Genomic DNA, 14439 nt, shown 5'->3' with positions numbered 1-14439 from the left:
ATAAAGAAAGAAAGAAATTATTTTATCAACTTTTATTAATACACCAAACATTTCACCCATCTCCATCACACAGTATAAAATTGCAAACATATACTATGTAATATATATAATACATTCATATGATATAGTATATCAAGATGTATAAAAATCATTAACTTATTGAATGCGATATTCTAATATTTTGTTGTCATCAAATTATTTACCTCTATTAATCACCCCTACTAAAATATAGTCCAAACGCATTGCACATTATTAAAATTTAACTTCACCTTATTTTTATATATATAAATGAAAAATTATAAAAAATAATTTTTTCACTTTCCTATAAAAATGTATTAATTTTTATTTATAAAAAAATGTTTTATATTCTTCTACAATTACAATAAAAATACTTAGCAATTATGGAGTGTTCAATAAAAAGTGAAACTTTTCCAACAATAAACTGGATAAATAATTTTATTTCAACATAAATCTTGAATTTTTGAAATAATTCATTTTTGTTTCTACTTGATACTATTTACAATATAATTGCTATGTCTTAATTGCATCTTCTTACAGAAATAATATTTAAATTATAAAATCCATTTTATACACAATTTGTTTTCGTCATGATTTCTTAAAAGCTTTTGTAAAAGCGTAAAGTTAATAAATTTTCGATGATTATTAATCAAATATAGCTGTTTTTTTGGGTAAATATAAACACTGGTTTAATAGACATAAGAAAAGACGAAGAAAAATTTCACATTCGAAATTTCACTTTTTATACAAGATATTTTGCACTTATCCTATAAGTATAAAAAAAAGATAAGTACAAATATAATTCATTTTATACTGCTTATGATGCATTTATATAACTGCGTTTATACGACAGCATATAATTGCACCGTAGAGTTGTAATGCAATTATATTATACTTTTTTACAACGGTATATGGCTGATTCAAGAATCGAGTTGTAAAAAATAATTTATAGCACAACACGATTAGTAACTTTCATTTCTTAATTGGAATGCACAATCTTCACATTTCAACATACACATGTAATTGTTTTGAATTCAATTGAAAGAGAACATTTTTTCACTAATATTTACCACAGCTAAATGATGAGCTGTTTATATTTATATATTTATACATATATAAAATGTTATTTTTATTTAAAAATATATGAGACTATTCAATATTTATCACTTGTTCCATTTAAGTTATAGAAACATTATATGAACTGTATTAGTAGAAGACATTGCGTATATTGTACAAATCATTTTCTTCATCTGCATACAACTTTAATTTTTTTAATTCAATTGAAGAAAAATTTTTAGTTATAGATTTATATAAATTGCTCAATATTATACGATTATCATGATTTTAGATGTACTTTTCAAAATGTGAGATATATTTTCTGGAAATATATGAGATAAGATTGTAGAGCTTCCACATATCTATGTCCTGAGTATCATTTTAGAGACTGTACATTTGTGTGTATGTGTGTGTAAAATAAAAAGTTATTCATATTCATACAAGCTAATAGTAAAATTATTTTATGCATGTGCATAATGCATAAAATAATTTTATTATCGGTTTATATGAATATGAATAACTTTTTATCAATCAATTTGATCTTTTGTTATTTATCAATATATAAAGCTTCTTTTTATCTATCTGTTTATTCCAATTTAAGCTTTATCGAGTATCTGAATCTCATAACACGCTTACACGATTACATATCATCATTATGTCGAAATTGAATTTGATAACTTTTCATTTTTGATCGCCAAATAGAATAGATAGAAAAAGGTAAAGTGCATGAGAAAAAAACAGAAACGTGTTTTATTTCTCGTACTAATCTAGCAATTTCACTTCGATCATCTTACAATCTTGAGCGAAGCAGCTCGATCTTCTTAGCGGCGCGTTTCTGCAAATCGGGCAATTTCATGGCAAGCCCCATGTTCCCTTGAATCTTGACTTTCCCTTGAAAGAAGGCCTTTTGCGGATTTAATTTTCCAGAAATGAAATCGACGATATCAGTGTCGCTGATTGTGAATGTTACGTCAGGTTTAGTTTTTCCATTATACTCGACTTTGCCTTTGCCTGTTTTTGCATCCACAATCCAATATCCCTCTGCGCCACCAGGACCATTTGTGACTTTAAATCCGTAAATCCCGCGCATTCTCTCGATTAGATTATCCTCATCTTCCTCCATTGCGATTGCTAACGTCTTGAATAGTACATTTGCTTGAAATATGCTGGGATCGGCAGCGACATTTACGTACTTTTTGACCATCTGATTCGGAAAGCCCAAACGATAGAGACCCACAACAACTGCACCACCCAGACCTATGTTGTGCTGGAGTGCTAATTTTGCGCCAGGCACTTGCCTCTTGCCGGCTTCACCGCGAAGCTGCCAAGTAAGTTCGGCGCACTGTGCTAATCCCGTAGCGCCCAAAGGATGTCCCTTCGAAATCAAGCCACCGCTCGGGTTCACGACATACTTGCCGCCATAGGTATTGTCCCCAGCGTCCACCATTTTGCCGCCGTAACCAGTAGGACATAATCCCAAAGCTTCGTAAGTAATTAACTCATTTACAGAGAAGCAATCATGTAATTCTACTACATCTACATCATTGGGCTTGTAAATAGTTGATGCGAAGACTTTCTCAGCTGCGTTTCGCGTCATATCATACCTGGAAGGAATTATAATAAAATTGATAAGCTGTCAGTTGATTTCAACAATAATTGCTGTCTTTTTACATACCCAACAATGTTCATGCATGATTGGGTATTAAATGTCGAAGACAGATCAGTGGACATTTCCATAGCCAGGATTTCGACAGCCTGCGACTCTAGATGGTGCTTATGAACAAACTCCTCGTTAGCTAAAACAACAGCTGCCGCACCATCGGAAGTGGGGCAACATTGGAGCTTTGTCAGTGGCCCGAATATTTTTGGAGAATTCATTATCTGCTGTAATGTATATCTCTCTTGGAATTGGGAATATGGATTGTTGGTAGAATGCAGATGATTCTTATATGCAATCATTGCAAAGTGCTCAGGCTTTGTGCCATACTTCTTCATATGCTCGATCCCAGCATTGCCAAACATCTGAGCAGTGATAGGGCCCTCAGAAAGACCTATATGATTGTCGCAAGATAAATAAATTGAACATCTCAAATGTCACGCCGTTCCAACTTATTTTAGAATTTTTAAACTCACCTGCAATCTCTGCCATGAGTCCGACATGCTTATCCATGGGATTCGTGCGATCCGTAAACTTGGACATCAGGGAGCCACGCTCCATCTTTTCGAAGCCAAGGGCGAGGACGCAGTCCGCGTTGCCACTCTCGACGATCTGTTTGCCGAGATAGAGAGCGGTGGAACCGGTGGAACAGTTGTTGTTGACATTGTAAATGGGACATCCGCTGAGCCCGATCTCGTATATTGCTCTTTGACCGCAGGTCGAGTCGCCATAGACGTAACCGACGCAGACGGCCTGCACGCTCCTATAGGACACTCGCGCGTCCTGCAGGGCTTTGGTCACCGCTTCCTTCGCCATTTGCGGATAGTCAAAATCCTCCCTGCAGCCGGGCTTCTCGAACTTCGTCATCCCGACGCCGATCACGTACACTTTCGGCTTTTGAACCATCTTGACCTGTTACTCCGGACGCAAGCGAAACAACTGGGAAATTTCTATTGAACAAACGCTGGACGGAAACGTTTCTCGCGTGTCGAAACGTAAAAATTGCGAGAGAAACGAGGAAAGAAAGGAAGCGAGAAAAAGAGAGAGAGAGAGAGAGAGAGAGAAAAAATGACGACTACGTAACGATACTGCCGCGAAACTGTCGTGATTAGCCGAGCGCGGCGAGATGAACTTTCGTCGGACCTTAATCTTACCTCATATACCGCGACGAAAGCGCTGGGAAACTAAGATGACAAAGCGCTTTGCAGCTCATGATAAACGGTAATCGCACCCTACCACGGCACGAATGATCACCTAGATCGTCATCTCCGGTGCGAGAAATCCCGCATCATGCGAGGCGCATACGACATGCTAATTACGATGACTGCGTGATCGTCGCCTCTTCGCGAATTTCATAATGCAATGCTTGAATTATTCACAATGCTGATTACAATTACAATTTATAACGAATATTACGTATGCGATATTTTAACTAGCTCATGAAGGACGCGCTTATCGCCAAAATGAGATTCATGTTTGTAAAAGTTACAAGTATCAAAGTGATTTCCATTGCAAATTCGTCGGGTTTACGTGCATGCCGCATCAAACGAACGAAATAATGAGATACGCAATATCAATAATGACACAATGATACAGCAATGCATTATTAAACGGTCGGTCTTCCCAGCAAACGAGAAATTATTGAAAAATATTGAAAATTATTCATTGGAGCGATGTCGAATGAAGTTTTCGGATCTTTTTAATCTATTTTTTATCCATAATCCATTTGAATTACTAATTAGATTGTTTGTTTTGTTCAATCTGCATAGAAATGAAATGTGCGACTAATGCATTTGAATCCATAAATAGATTTGTATCTCATCCGAATATCAAAATAAAACTTGCTACCAATAGAGAGAAATCTGAGAGCGGGTATGGCCGCGTTTTTTACTATAATTTTATTCGCGTAGATAATATTCACGATTTTGTGATTTCTCTTCCGTGCTAGACACAAGAGTGAGAGAGACGATATGGACACGATTGTCCATCTTTAACACTCTTATACGCAACTTCGTTACATATCAGAAAACAAGACGGTGATTGGCTACTGCGTTGCCGCTTTGCCGCGCTTGTGTACAACCTTAAATATAAGAACTGATTAGTTCCAGTCTACAAAGGTAAGGACACATTGCCGATTGGTCGATTAAATAAAAAAATTTTTGAGGTGACTCACTAGAAAATTCCTAGGCATCGGCTGATGTGAGTGGTGTGTCCGATTGAAAATATGCGCATCTGGGACGTTCCCTTGACCGAGAGTTAGTGTCGGTCCACAATAGGTGATTTAAGCTTTAAGACGTAAGAAATTGACCAATTATAATCGAATATGAAAAGAATAATCGACTATGATTGGTCAATTTCTTACGACTTAAAGATTAAATACTTATTGTGGACCGACACTTATGACTACCGATCTTAGTGTAGCATTTTCTTTTTCTTTTTCTTTGTTAAATTGGCCGCGATGGTGAATGATCCTAACTTGATCAGAACAGGCTACTTGAAAAATAAAGACAAAATTATGCAATATAAAAATTATTTAAGACGAAACACATCCATCTCACACAACGGTCCGGAAACGATAGTCCAATGGAGTGATAAGGAACAAGAAAGTTTAAAGTATCTTTTCATGCATTACTCAGTGTTCACACAAGTCGACACAGAATAATGATTTAAATGGTCACTTTTGATTACATAATCAATTTTAATGCTAAAAATAATGGTGAATGATCCATTGGACAATACTTTTATACCGTGTGAAACATGCGGTCCACAGTGTGAAAGATGCGAATCGCGCAAACGAACAGACCAGACTTAAAGAACGCAGTGACATAGCCTCGCGCGACGTGCCTACGCCATTGGATAGCGCCGTGCCGGCCATTGCGCGGTCGTGTTTTGACCGACAGTAAAGATGGCGGACTCTTGTTTTCGAGAATCCTCGCGCTCACGGCACGTCGGCGAGACACGGCGAGGTACCGTAAGATTCTGAGAGCGATCTCGCGCGTAAGTTGACATGTCGCACTCGCGGTAGTTCCGTTCGCGGTATATCGTCTTTGTGACAGTGACAGACGCGTGTGCGGCCGTATCGCGTGGCGTTCGCCGCATCGTCTCAGCGTCATCATCGTCTCCGTCGTCTCCGTCGTCTCCGTCGTCTGATGGTCATTGCCATCGTGATAATCGTCGTTAGCGTCATAGTGATCGTGGTGATCGTCGTTATCGTCATCATTCCGTGGTGTTCGTCGTTCGTGTCCCATGCGAAGCTGTGTAAATCACACGGAATCTCCGGACTCCGAGAAGTAATCTCAACGACGTGCCCGCCGAGAGGATCGGCGCGAGAAGACACCGTCGACACTTGGAGTGAAATGATTGCGCGCCACTGAAAGTTTTTCTAACCCTTTCCACCGTTATTTTGCCACTCGCCTGCGGGACGCGATTAGGGTTAGGTTGCTTCTCGAGTTGAGACTACGCGCCCGAGCTTATGACACCGGAACTCCGTCGCGCGTGTCCCTCGCGGTGGCCCGCGTTGACAATGTGATCCGCGCTGTCGGTATTCGTGACTTCGTGATCGGCTATTAACGTGTGCGCACACGCGATGGCGAGCAACGATTTCGACGTGGAGCAGTTCGAGCGGAGGCTTCACACGCTGAAAGACTCCCAGGAATCCATACAGGGCCTCTCCGCTTGGTGCCTGGACAGGAGGCAACATCACAAGAAGATCGTCGCCACTTGGCTACAAGTTTTGAAGAAAGGTAAATGTTAAATTAGCCATTAGTCTAAATATTGGATACAGTTTTATCACAGGTAATGAACTCTCTAAAACTCACTCACGACTGTGTCCTATTGTGTGATTTATAATCATTTTAATTATATAATTTTGAGGTAACTTCTAGAATACATAAGATTTATTTTTTTGTGCAATAGTGAAAGTGGAACATCGGCTCACGTTGTTCTACTTGGCGAACGATGTAATTCAATATTCGAAGAGGAAAAATTTCGAATTTGTGGAATCATGGGGCACTACGCTGCAACGTGCGACACCCATGGTTCGCGACGAGAAAGTAAAGCATCGTATATTGAGAATCTTCAAAATCTGGGATCAACGGCAAGTCTATGATGAGGAATTCCTTGCTGATTTATCTGGTTTGATCTCGGCAGCACCGAAGAAAAAACTAGAACCTCAACCAACTGCACAGCCCGAAGAATTTCAGGCAGCTTTGCTTATCTCCACAATGAGATCTTGCGCTACTCTGGAACAAGCGACTGATGCCAGACTACGCGATCTACGAGAGAGTAATATAGATATAGAATCTGCAGAAGAGTTACGTGCATCATTAAAGGACAGAAGACGCGTGGAAGATGCAGAAAAGGAGATAGATTTGGTTGCTAGAAATGTTGAGAATTATGTTCGTGCATTAGAAGCTGAAATAAGCGAAAGATCACAAGTGGTTGATTTGTTGGAGCAAGCAGATCAGTTTTATGAGACTCAACGAGGGGAAGTTAAAATAGTGACAAATGTAAGTGTCAGATTATGCTAAATGATTCGATATTACTGACTTCTCATGTTACAATGTACATTTTTTGTGAACAGGCGTATAGAAATTTTGGTAGTCGTGTAAAAAACTTGAAGAAAAAATTAGACGAACTACTACCTACATTTATCTCGCCTATACCATCGCCGGATATAAACGCCCCTTCGCCAAGTCCCGACAGTGATATAGAGCTACCAGGAGATGAAACTCAATCGGCGAATAATCAATCGGGAATGATAGATGTAGCGCCGCCATCTATCTATGGTTCATATTCTCATGAATATGATCCTATACCTGTACCTGCACCTGACTTGGTACAAGGCAATGAATCGGCGGATTTTACCAATAATTTTCCTTCTTTCATGGGAGGAAATGTAGATTTTGGTAACATGGTAAGATAGAGCGATACGCTCTGTTTTATAAAAAAAGGTTTAACACATTTTGCATCATAAATAGAATGTTATTCAACATATTGCATATTATTTTTTTTTCTTGTTTTCTTTAGAGAAATTTGTTTAATGAAAGCACCGAGGCATCTCCTGGAATGTCTCAACAGTACAATGAGTCATTAGAGGTAATTATTATATTGTATCTTGCGAGATTTAAAATGTTTTACGAGTGTCTTGATTTTCAGGCAAAACCAATAGAGGTAATCAATATGAGGCCCTCGAAAAATGAAAAGAATAATGCGGACTTCAATATATCTAGTTTTCTGAAAACGGTGCTTCCATCTTCTGATGGAACATCAGAATCAGGCGGAATTCCTGGTTTAGGCTTAGACGTATCCGAAAGTCAAGTGGATTCGCCGCAACGTCCGAACTATAGACACTCGCCTTCGTTAGGACCGCTTCCCGTTACGCCTGTGATCTCAAGAATGATGAATCAGGGTACACCCTCTCTCGGTGGGGGCAGTGGGTTAAATAATTGCCAGATAAGTCACAGTACCCCGTTGTCAGTTCGCAATCTACCTGCCGAGTCGCACACACCCTCTCCATATTCCAGTCAAAACAGTCAAAGTAATATGACTGGTCCCTTTGACGGCTCCACCAACGCGAACACGGTTAATCCTTTACCTCCGCCGCCTTTACCGCCGCCTATCTTTCTCGATGACGAGAATTGTTATAATAAACTGCCACCGAAATTCCCCACATGGACGCCTCCGAATGAGAGTATTAAGGAACCAGCCAAATGGGAAGAAAAAGGTAACTAAAAATGTTCAACGAATCTAATTATTGGCTTCTGTATTATTGCACAATAACACAGATGTATAATATGATGTTTGCTATATGTTCAGGCAAAAATAGTATGAATCCTTCATGGCCTGGCGAATGCGACGATAAAAAGAGTCCGTGGATGGATGGCGATGGAGATAGATGGGATTCCAATAACGATTCCACATGGTCAGTTAGTGGCAGGACGAAAAATGACATGCTATCCGAGACTCCTGAATCGCCGCCTATGTATGAAAAAGCTGGCTTCGCCGAACCGGTGGAATATAACGAACCACAAGCACAAGAATCTCTAAATACTACAGGAGATGTAGATCATAGGTAATACAGACTTTGCCATAATAAAATTGTTTTTATTTTTGGACTGTTTTGATTGTTGACATAACTTTTTAGTTATTAAAATTATACTATATATTTTTGTATTATTTACAGAGTGATTCCAATCCCAATGACTCGCGAGAATCAGCTACCATATCGTTTGATGAAAGCAGCGGATGTAGATCATCGCAATTTGATCAGTCTTACTGGCAGCCCAGCGAATCACCATAATCTTGGTGATTCGTCGTTATCTTCTTTGTCCAATAACAATAATCTGTGGTCTACGGGCGATCAGGATTATCGGTAAGTTTTATTATGTCTACTTTGTGAATATATATCTATAATTACAAATTATACTAGTTTTTTTATATGATTTATATGATTTATATGATTTGTATTATATATATTAAATTTTTATGTAATTTGTATAATTTAGGCGACACATGCAACCTGGTGATAATGTCGAGAGTGTTGATATGGAAATGTCGGATGATGAGACCGATAGTAAGCCCAAGGGCAGGGTTCTCGTCGATCTGAGGTTACAGGATCGCGACATGCGTGTCGGTGCACCACCATCATCTCATCATGACATGGATATGCGTATGATTCCTCTTCCCATCGGTCAAATGCCTGGCCCACGCGATAATCAACTCATGCAAGATGTACACTTGATGCGTGCGGGGCCACCTCCACCACCGCCATTACCACAATTTCAATCTCAGGGTGGTTTTCGCCAAGAACAGCCGGTAGATTTTCACTCGAATCAACCGAAATTTCAGCAAAACAGACCGCCAAACTTCTTACGGAATCAACAGGATTTTCATCCAAATCAACAAGAATTTCATCAGCTTCATCAATCGCAACAAGAGTTTGAATATTGCGATAGAGAACACAATATTCGTTCCAAGCAGGATTTTTTGACGGAATCGCCGGGACGCGGGAGATATTCACAATCAGCGGATCCTCAACATCAGCATGATAATCCATCTTTTCACAGAAACGAATGGAATAATCGTGGTGGTCGGGGATTTTTAAGAAATCGTCGAGACAGATACTCGGAGGATCACAATGTACAAAAACGAAATAATTTAGTAAACAGCCGCAAGTCGAGATCACAGGATCAACAGCATCATCAGTCACCGCCAGAACCCAACCGACCATTATTACAACCACCTAATACCGTCAGCGTTTTCGATGACGAGAATATGCCGACTGGCGTGCCGGAATTTGAAGATAACAAGGTACTGCCTAATAAAACAGACACTCAAACAGAACCGGAACGTGATTCCGATACCTGTCAAAGTTCTTCAACATCGCGGCGGATTTCACATGACACACCGAGTTCTGAACGCAATCAACAGCAACAGAATTACCAGCAGCTGGATTCCGACCATGAGCAGCGGGCATCATCTTCAATCGAACCGGAGGATCAATCATCGTCGAAAAATCAAGTGACAGTTATTCCGATAAGGGCGGATAACATCGGTGATGAGCTGCAACAGCATGTTCCTATTTCAGAATGCGAGGAGCATGTTGAAACGACCGAGCAATCGGAATCCGATCTCGCGGAAAAAACAAGTGCTACTGACGAGTTGGGCAATCAGAGACAAGACATAAATTCTACGGAAAAGGAATTGATGGATGAATCCATGAACTCGACTACATTAGGTAAAGATATGAAGAGAACGGCGAATGGCAATTGCGACGAGCAAGGTCATGAAGAAGGAAGTCCCAGCAAAAAGAGAATTCTCTTACAGAACGGGCCACAGAACGATGATTCGTTTGGTCCGAACGGCCCCACGCCGACGACGGAATCACATCCCGTTGTCATGTACGATTTTGACGGACCAAACTTCCGGCCGCGTATCGGCGCACCTTTCCCACTCTGGCGAAGTGGACCTCCCCCACCTTCCAGAGGAGGCAGAGGAGGTTTCAGGGGCGGTCCGCTACCGCGGGGACCGTGGATGGACAGGGGACCGCGTGGTCCCGTAGTCGGTAATTTCTCGCCGAGAGGACTGAAACGCGGAGGCAAACAATTTTGGGGTGGCGGTGGCTTTAGAGGCCGGGGACGAGGCAGTAATTGGTAGATAAGCGAAAAACTTTGAAAGACTCTACGATTTTTTCGTCATCGAAATCCGACCGAATATAAATGCAGAGCGTCCAGCAGTCTGTAAATAAAAAACCGCACACACTTCGGTATCCATATGCTGGCGCGCTCTCACATTCATTTACACTTATATAAAAATAGACAGATTCGGCTGGTTTTGAATGGTAAGAATTTTGAAATTAAGATTCTTCACATTCTCTTGTGCGATTGATTCGCTCATATAAATATATAAATAACAAAAACTATATATAAATATATATATATATATATAGTTAATAAACACACGTACACACATACACACACATATATAAATAGCTATACACAAACTTATTATATGTTTCATTCAGATCTTAAGGAGTGTTGTTGAAGCAGCTTGCGCTCGCGTACATATATGTACATGTATATATGTGCACATATGTACTATTGCCAAACTCAATAATGATTAGATATGATGATTCTGAAGGCGCTACGATTGTCGCTCGTAGTTGACATGCGATAATAACTACACTCGCCAACACTCCCATAGATTTCTATGCCAGGAGAGTTTGTGTTGTTTATAAATACGCTGAGAGAGCATCTGTAACGATATTAAATCCAGCGACTCATGAAAAAAAGGAATTTTGAGCGAGATCGAGCACCGGAAATCGCAAAAGCCACAATAGTTGATTAATGATAGTTAATTGATAGCGATGGTTGGAACCGAGCGTAATTTCGCTAAGTTTAAATTTCCATGCCGTAGATTTATGGGGCTAATCTCTATAAAATAATTGCGAAACATTCTTTTTCTTTCTTTCTCTTTCTCTAGGCGAAATTACGGCAGTTTCAATTTTGACTAATAATATGTGTTTCTAATCTAATCGCTACGATCCACGATTTCACGAGTCTTATTATTTCCTTTCCTCGTCTATCTTCGAAATAAGAACTGTAGTCACTTGTTTCCCTCCGCCCTTTGCCTTCAATCTGTCTCCCGACCGCATTATCCATCGTTTGGTCGAGGTTCGTTATAAGAGAAGAGAAAAAGGAAAGAATGGAAAACGAACAGGCGTGTCAATGAACATTTTTAAAGTGTACTAATAAAATACAGTGTTTACGTTCTGGTCCGCTTCGTACATTTTCCCTATTGTTATTTCTCGATTATGTTACGTAGGCGACGAATGTGTTTCTTCATAGATTATTCTCATAAGGTAAAAAACGGCAATAAATAATTCGTCACAGAGAGCTCAACTGAGAGCGTCGCATTCAATCCGTTTTACATTGCGAGAATTAAAAATCACAGAATTATTTCGTGTCTAATGTCGATTCGAGAAATAGGCTGACGATTATAAAATACTGTTGTAAAACAATTAATATTTTTGTGTGTTTATGGCCGAAAGAAAAAAAAAAAAAAACAAATTGTAAAGCGAACGAGGTTTTAATGCCGGAACGATATGCTTGCTTTGTTAGTTATTTCGAATTCGTGTTATAAAATCTCTTGAGAAACAATTAAAATTTATGTTATGCTAATCAGTATATTTTATCTTTTTTTTTTTTTTTTTCTTTTTTAACAATTGCAGTTCGGTTTTCAGTTTTATAATCTGTTTTGTCTGAAGCAAGCGAATTGTTGCGGCGCAGACCAAATCCCAGTGAACGAATCCCAGTGAATCAAGTGTAGCAAAAGGAAAATCGTAAAATTTTCTCTGGTTTATTTAATAAAATAATATCGAGGACCTTTCTCTCTCTCCAATACTCTCAAGTTGATCGACGAAATCGCACTCCCGTTTTACCGACGCACGCGACTTATTCGCGACTCGTAAATGTATTGTTACGATTATTGCAAAACGTAAAACGCATGTGTGTGCATATATATATATATATATATATATATAATATGTATATATGTATGTATATATATATATATATACACACACACACATACACACACACACACATCTAATACCATCTCCCAACGTATATATCTATCCTATCACGTATTTTTTTCCTTTTTTCTTTTTATTTTTATAAGGATCGCGATCTCGACACAACGTCACTGCCTTACGCATTCCTCATCTTTGATTTCTTCCTCACGCGATTGCGGAAACACGGAGGAGAGATGCGATTTATCGATCCGTTTTACGGCCCACCGTCCGCCTCGTTTCTTTCCCGCCCCGCGGTAATGGCGATTAAATTAGATTAGAGCACCGTTCATCGGTCGTCGTGCGAAAACGTAGATGTCTAGATCACGCAGGGGAGGCAAGCGTGCGCCCGCAGTGCAATTTGATGAGCTGGACGGCAAAGTCCATGGAAAATTCTCAAAGATTTAGCGTCAAAATGGTTATATAATAAAGTTTCCCGAATACGCTCGGAATGATATATTTGCGGTATAGGCTGTCTCGAAAAGAGAGATGTAAATTAGTAATAGGATTTTATCTCCATGAATGTATATATAGTTCATAATGTTTTTTTCTTTTCTTTCAGAGACAATAAAATCACGATCACTTTTCTTTCTCCCGAACGAAACGTCGATCACGAAAATATCAATAAGCAGAACATTTACTTTTCAATCTAATTTATTATGTATTTTTAACTAGGCAAAAATCTCATACAGTTATAATTGATTTAGCTTAAAGAAAATGAGATTAATTATTAATCAATAATATATCACATATAACTGAATATAATTTTTTATTATTGACTTTTAAGTTTTGCAGTATAAGTAAATGAGTTCCTTAAAAACGTTAAGTGTTAAACGACTGAAGATTCGCTAATAATAGAATACTGTCGAGTGAATTATTTTAATAAATAAGATGCTTTTAAAGTGCATATTAGCGGTAGAATCTTGTGATTATTTCATTCAATATTTCTTTTTATATTACAATATGTTTTTCACGTTAAATTATGAAAAATGCTGTATTGTAAAAATTATGTAAAAACATTAAATTACGCTAATATATTTTATGAAGATGTATCAAATCTTTCTCTTGAATAAGATTAAAGATTTTAGACAGGAATCTACCTTAAACTTTTTTGCAATATTACATATATAAGTATATATATGTATATATATATATATATATATATATATATATATATATATATGTATGTATATATGTTGATGTACATCGCGTTTGAGACAGCCTGTACATTCGCGTACATACTACGCTTTTCCTTCCAGAAGTTACATTTCACATTTGAAGTTTCGGTAATGGGGCCGCCCTTCGTTATCATGACCATGCGACTTATGTAAATTTAAAACAAGAAATTTTAGAAGTGCCTTTTTTCCTAAAGCGAATTTCAATCTCGCATTTTTGGGGGAAAAATGTAACGTATCTTATCCTCTAACAAAATTACGAATGCTTCTGCAATTTAAATTAATTAGTCGAATGCATGAAAAAGAGAGAAAAAGAGGGAGAGCGAGAAAATATACGTGTGTATGATGCGTGTGCGTGCGTGCGTGCGTGCGTGTGCGTGCGTGCGTGTGTGTGTGTGTGTGTGTGTGTGTGTGTGTGTGTGTGTGTGTGTGTGTGTGTGTGTGTGTGGTGTGCGCATAAAGAG

The 14439-nt window shown here is 38.7% G+C and overlaps 2 protein-coding genes across 2 annotated transcripts; one reads left to right on the top strand and one right to left on the bottom strand.

Annotated features, from left to right (window-relative positions):
* Window positions 1-17: 17 nt before the first annotated feature.
* Window positions 18-3993, bottom strand: ScpX (Sterol carrier protein X-related thiolase). The gene is made up of 3 exons (XM_011647829.3): window positions 3208-3993; window positions 2750-3125; window positions 18-2678 (listed from the first exon to the last, which is right to left on the bottom strand). Exons 1-3 carry the CDS (start codon window positions 3635-3637, stop codon window positions 1865-1867), a joined length of 1620 nt encoding a protein of 539 aa, XP_011646131.2. The 5' UTR covers window positions 3638-3993; the 3' UTR covers window positions 18-1864.
* A 1618-nt stretch (window positions 3994-5611) lies between these two features.
* Window positions 5612-12614, top strand: LOC105432860 (uncharacterized). Its single transcript, XM_011647832.3, has 8 exons — window positions 5612-6474; window positions 6647-7239; window positions 7314-7646; window positions 7760-7828; window positions 7889-8456; window positions 8549-8804; window positions 8916-9104; window positions 9238-12614. The coding sequence occupies exons 1-8, from the start codon at window positions 6318-6320 to the stop codon at window positions 10886-10888; spliced, it is 3816 nt and encodes a 1271-aa protein (XP_011646134.2). The 5' UTR covers window positions 5612-6317; the 3' UTR covers window positions 10889-12614.
* The last annotated feature ends 1825 nt before the right edge of the window (window positions 12615-14439 follow it).

This window comes from Pogonomyrmex barbatus, unplaced genomic scaffold (genome assembly GCF_055798465.1).
Source record: "Pogonomyrmex barbatus isolate J1 unplaced genomic scaffold, ASM5579846v1 scaffold6, whole genome shotgun sequence".
Classification (NCBI taxonomy): domain Eukaryota; kingdom Metazoa; phylum Arthropoda; class Insecta; order Hymenoptera; family Formicidae; genus Pogonomyrmex; species Pogonomyrmex barbatus.
The sequence above is the reverse complement of the archived record's forward strand: the minus strand, read 5'-3'. Positions and strand labels throughout refer to the sequence as shown.